The following is a 6,408-nucleotide window of genomic DNA, read 5'->3' on the forward strand; positions in this document are numbered from 1 at the left end:
AGAGGCTTTTTACACACGTTTAACTTCATGATGACTGATTTCACTCTGTACGCTTCAGGTGAAGCTACAAGCAGCTGCTGATTAGCTTAGCTTAGCATAAAGCCTGGGAACAATGGGGAACAGCTAGCTTAGCTTAACATGAAGTCTGGAAACAAAGGGGAACTGCTATCTTATGTAGCATGAAGTCTGGAAACAAGAGGGAACAGCTATCTTAGCTTAGCATAAAGTCTGGAAACAAAAAGGAACAGCTAGCTTAGCTTAGCATGAAGTCTGGAAATACAGGGGGACTACTATCTTATGTAGCATAACGTCTGGAAACGAGGGAAGAGCTAGCTTAGCTTAGCATGAAGTCTGGAAACAAAAGGGAACAGCTAGCTTAGCTGAGCATGAAGTCTGGAAACAAAGGGGAACTACTATCTTATGTAGCATAAAGTCTGGAAACAAGAGGGAACAGCTAGCTTAGCTTAGCATAAGTCTGGAAACAAGAGGGAACAGCTAGCTTAGCTTAGCATAAAGTCTGGAAACAAGAGGGAACAGCTAACTTAGCTTAAAGACTGAAAACATGAGAAAGAGCTAGCTTAGCTTAGCACAATGACTAGAAACAAGGTTAAACAGCTAGCTTAGCATAGAATAATGACTGGAATAAACTATGAACAGCTAGCTTAGCATAGCGTAAAGACTGTAAACAAGAGGAACTGCTAGCTTAACTTAGCATAACAACTAGAAAAAAGGGGGAAAAGTCATCATAGCTTAGCATGAAGACATGAAACATTGCTAGTATGTGTGGTCTGGTTGGGTTCTGGTCTTGTCGGGTTCTGGTCTTCTCGGGTTCTGGTCTTCTCGGGTTCTGGTCTGGTCTGGTTCTGGTCTGCGTCCTCATCTCTGGTGCAGTGTCCCGGTTCATCCACTGAGATGTTCAGCGTGAGGATGTCAGCTGCAGCTGACAGAGAAGAGGAAGAGGAGGCGATGAAGAGGAGGAACACAAACATCAGACTCAGTGGATTAAACAGAAGCTTCTCTCAGCAGGTGAAATATGTATTTAATTTTTATTCATTTAAACACGGTGACTAAATTAATCTGAAGGTTCTCCTCTTGCTCTCATATCTCAGTAAAGTGAAGATTTAAACATTTTGTTCTGTTTGTTGGTGTTTGATCAGGAACAGAATCAGCAGACTAATAATAGATGTTTATGTTTATTCACACTTTACTATTTTAATAAATCATAAACGGTGAGCTGTGTTTTCATCACAGCTGATAGAATATGAGGAGATATTTTATGTTTACTATGTTTAGTATGTTTTACATGTTTTATAGGTTTAATATGTTTAATATGTTTTATATATTGTTTTATATATTGTTTTATATACTATGTTTTATATGTATAATATGTTTTATATGTTTAATATGTTTTATATATTTTATGTTTTATATGTATGTTTTATGTGTTTTATATATTATGTTTTATATGTTTAATATGTTTTATATGTTTTATATATTATGTTTTATATGTTTTATATCTTTTATATGTTTAATATGTTTTATATATTTTATATGTTTTATATGTATGTTTTATATGTTTAATATGTTTTATGTTTCATATATTTAATATGTTTTATATATTTTATATATTTTATATATTTTGTATGTTTTATATATTCAGATAATCTGGAGGATGAACTCTGAGAGCTGTTTACATATATTAATAATAATAATAATAATAAAGATATTTATTTATAATAGAAGTGCAGCACAAAGTGCTTGATGATGAAGATAAACATTGAATGAATAAAAACATTCAATGTTTAATAAAACATGAAATAGAAAACAGAATAAAACGCATAATAATAATACCAATAGTACTATTAATAATACTCTTAATAATAAAATGTATAATTATTATTATTATTATATTCAAATCTGTCTGTATTTGCAGCGGGAACATTTACCTCAGAGGCTGCTTCAATCATACAAGTTTATTTAAAGTAACTCAAGTCTTCAGGAGTAAAATAGTTACCTCTGAGATGTAGTGAAGTACACAGGCACAGTACAAGTATCAAGAGTAGTAGTCCAGTACTTGAGTAAATGTATCTATTCAGATAATGAAGGTGAAGATCTTCTGTTTCCTCTGTTCAGTCTGTCCGTAGTATTCATCATGTGTGTACTACCGCAGTACTACCGCAGAACTACAGCAGTACATTGAGCAGTACAGTGAGCAGTACAGTGACAGTACAATGACAGTACAGTGAGCAGTACAGTGAGCAGTACAATGACAGTACAGTGACATTACAATGACAGTACAATGACAGTACAGTGACATTACAGTGACAGTACAGTGAGCAGTACAATGACAGTACGATGACAGTACAATGACAGTACAGTGAGCAGTACAATGACAGTACGATGACAGTACAATGACAGTACAGTGAGTAGTACAGTGAGCAGTACAATGACAGTACAAGGACAGTACAGTGAGCAGTACAGTGAGCAGTACAATGACAGTACAGTGAGCAGTACGATGACAGTACAGTGACATTACAATGACAGTACAATGACAGTACAGTGAGCAGTACAGTGAGCAGTACAATGACAGTACGATGACAGTACAATGACAGTACAGTGAGCAGTACAATGACAGTACGATGACAGTACAATGACAGTACAGTGAGTAGTACAGTGAGCAGTACAATGACAGTACAAGGACAGTACAGTGAGCAGTACAGTGAGCAGTACAATGACAGTACAGTGAGCAGTACAGTGAGCAGTACAGTGAGCAGTACAATGACAGTACAGTGAGCAGTACAGTGAGCCGTACAGTGAGCCATACAGTGAGCAGTACAGTGAGCAGTACAGTGACAGTACAGTGACAGTACAGTGACAGCACCGTGTGTTTGTCCTCAGCAGCATGAGTGTGGACGAAGACGCCCGCTGGCTCGACTGGGTCACCAAACAGTTCGAGAGCATCGCTGGAGAAGACCAGGAGATTGACATCAACGAGTTCAAGACGGCTCTGAACGTCAAAGAGGTCAGAGTACTGCTAGTAGTACTTCAATTAAAGTGATACAAGTACTGCTGTCATGAATACATTAGAGGAGGACAAGTACTAGTATAATAAATACATCAAAGTATTAAAAGTACTAATACAATAAATACATAAAATTATTAATTTGGCCCATAAGTCTGATTTGTGGTTCTTTGAGACATTATTACAAAACATCAATGTTATTGATGTTTACTGTTATGTACTTTATATACAGTCACATATTTTAGTCCAGAGGGTCTCAACCTAGGGTTCGGGCCCCTCCAGAGGGTCACCAGATAACTCTGAGGGGTCTTGACGCGATTAATGGAAGAGAAGAAGAAGAAACTAAGTTCTGACTCAAACCTTTTCTCCCATCTTTGATTTTTAATAAAATATGATTTAATGAAATAAGATTTATTATTATTTATTTAAAAAAAATACGAAACCAAAAGGATGAAAATGAACCGCTTTAATCTTTAATCAGGTTTTGTATTTTATACATTAATAGTTCCATATAAATAAATGTCCCTGATTGAGCTTATGGATCCACTGATGAATGGAGTGTACAAGAAGTGTTGTATTGTGTGTTGTATTGTGTGTTGTACTGTGTGTTGTATTGTGTGTTGTATTGTGTGTTGTATTGTGTGTTGTACTGTGTGTTGTATTGTGTGTTGTATTGTGTGTTGTACTGTGTGTTTTTTCTCTGCAGTCATTCTTCGCCGAGCGTTTCTTCGCTCTGTTCGACTCTGACGGAAGCAGCTCCATCAGTCTGGACGAGCTGCTGAAGGCTCTGAACCTCCTGATCCACGGCAGCGAGACGGACAAGCTCAAGTTCCTGTTCCAGGTCTACGACGTGGACGGTAACGAAAACCACCAGAACACATCAGAGAGCTGTGTTCTAAACCTGCATTCTCTCTAGTGTCCACCAGGGGGCGACTCCTCTGGTTGTATAGAAGTCTAGTCTAAAATGACTCTACTTCTCTCTTGATTTATTCCCTCAGTAAACATTGTAAACATGAGTTTATGGTCTCAATCTCTAGTTTACAGTCTTCTTCAATACAGCATGATGTTCATTTAGTACATTATGCTCCATTTAAAGTCAAACACACCATAAAGAGGGGATAATTTAGGGGCGGGGCTACACGCTGATTGACAGGTCTCTACGTCACTCCTCCTCAGTCCAGATATGGTCACTTCCTGTTTATTGGTTGGAGAAAAAACAAAATGGTGACGGACAAATCGCCGAGGCCTTGAGTTTCCAACTCGAGGCTTCAAAACATCGGTCTACAAACCAACGAGAGACGTCATGACGACTACGTCCACTTCTTATAGACAGATTCTAAGCTAATACTCACTAGAGCACCACATGTGGATCAAACAAAGTCACTTCTTCCTCCAGGTTAAAAATAAAATAAATAAATCACAAAAGAACTCTCGCTCAGTTCATTATTATGTTGATTTATTCGCGTAGGCAGCGGTTCAATCGATCCAGACGAGCTGCGGACGGTTCTGAAGTCGTGTCTGCGTGAGAGCGCCATCTCTCTGCCGGAGGAGAAGCTGGACGACTTGACGCTGGCGCTGTTCGAGTCGGCCGACAAAGACAACAGCGGATCGATCACCTTCGAGGAGCTCAAAGCTGAGCTGGAGAACTTCCCAGAGGTGATGGAGAACCTCACCATCAGGTAGGACAACACCAACTTTTAATCCTATTATTCATTAGTCCTGTTATTCATTAGTCCTGTTATTCATTACTCCTGTTCTTCATTAGTCCTGTTCTTCATTAGTCCTGTTATTCATTAGTCCTGTTATTCATTAGTCCTGTTATTCATTATTCCCGTTATTCATTACTCTCGTTATTCATTACTCCTATTATTCATTAGTCCTGTTATTCATTAGTCCTGTTATTCATTACTCCTGTTCTTCATTAGTCCTGTTCTTCATTAGTCCTGTTATTCATTATTCCCGTTATTCATTACTCTCGTTATTCATTAGTCCTGTTATTCATTAGTCCTGTTATTCATTACTCCTGTTATTCATTACTCCTGTTATTCATTACTCCTGTTCTTCATTAGTCCTGTTATTCATTAGTCCTGTTATTCATTATTCCCGTTATTCATTACTCCCGTTATTCATTACTCCCGTTAGTCATTACTCCTGTTATTCATTACTCCGTTATTCATTAGTCCTGTTATTCATTACTCCCGTTATTCATTACTCCTGTTAGTCATTACTCCAGTTATTCATTAGTCCTGTTATTCATTACTCCCGTTATTCATTACTCCTGTTATTCATTAGTCCTGTTATTCATTACTCCCGTTATTTATTACTCCTGTTAGTCATTACTCCTGTTATTCATTAGTCCTGTTATTCATTATTCCCGTTATTCATTACTCTCGTTATTCATTACTCCTGTTATTCATTAGTCCTGTTATTCATTAGTCCTGTTATTCATTAGTCCTGTTATTCATTACTCCTGTTAGTCATTACTCCTGTTATTCATTACTCCTGTTCTTCATTAGTCCTGTTATTCATTAGTCCTGTTATTCATTATTCCTGTTATTCATTACTCCCGTTATTCATTACTCCTGTTAGTCATTACTCCTGTTATTCATTACTCCTGTTATTCATTAGTCCTGTTATTCATTACTCCCGTTATTCATTACTCCCGTTAGTCATTACTCCTGTTATTCATTACTCCTGTTATTCATTAGTCCTGTTATTCATTACTCCCGTTATTCATTACTCCCGTTAGTCATTACTCCTGTTATTCATTACTCCTGTTATTCATTAGTCCTGTTATTCATTACTCCCGTTATTCATTACTCCTGTTAGTCATTACTCCAGTTATTCATTAGTCCTGTTATTCATTACTCCTGTTATTCATTAGTCCTGTTATTCATTACTCCCGTTATTCATTACTCCTGTTAGTCATTACTCCTGTTATTCATTAGTCCTGTTATTCATTATTCCCGTTATTCATTACTCTTGTTATTCATTACTCCTGTTATTCATTAGTCCTGTTATTCATTAGTCCTGTTATTCATTAGTCCTGTTATTCATTACTCCTGTTAGTCATTACTCCTGTTATTCATTACTCCTGTTCTTCATTAGTCCTGTTATTCATTAGTCCTGTTATTCATTATTCCTGTTATTCATTACTCCCGTTATTCATTACTCCTGTTAGTCATTACTCCTGTTATTCATTACTCCTGTTATTCATTAGTCCTGTTATTCATTACTCCCGTTATTCATTACTCCTGTTAGTCATTACTCCTGTTATTCATTAGTCCTGTTATTCATTACTCCCGTTATTCATTACTCCTGTTATTCATTAGTCCTGTTATTCATTACTCCCGTTATTCATTACTCCTGTTAGTCATTACTCCTGT

General features: G+C 36.9%; 1 protein-coding gene across 1 annotated transcript in view; it reads left to right on the plus strand.

The window, feature by feature from the left end:
* The first annotated feature begins 2,902 nt into the window (after positions 1–2,902).
* nox5 (NADPH oxidase, EF-hand calcium binding domain 5) overlaps positions 2,903–6,408 on the plus strand; it is a 13,121-nt gene continuing 9,615 nt past the window's right edge. Inside the window, exons 1-3 of the mRNA XM_068723948.1 lie at positions 2,903–3,022; positions 3,729–3,879; positions 4,491–4,701. Coding sequence (XP_068580049.1) covers positions 2,903–3,022; positions 3,729–3,879; positions 4,491–4,701 — 482 coding nt within the window. The remainder of the gene's footprint in view (positions 3,023–3,728; positions 3,880–4,490; positions 4,702–6,408) is intronic.

The sequence above is a fragment of the Cebidichthys violaceus genome, unplaced genomic scaffold (assembly GCF_023349555.1).
Source record: "Cebidichthys violaceus isolate CVI_PGR_0920_01 unplaced genomic scaffold, fCebVio1.0.p SCAF_3, whole genome shotgun sequence".
Lineage (NCBI taxonomy): Eukaryota > Metazoa > Chordata > Actinopteri > Perciformes > Stichaeidae > Cebidichthys > Cebidichthys violaceus.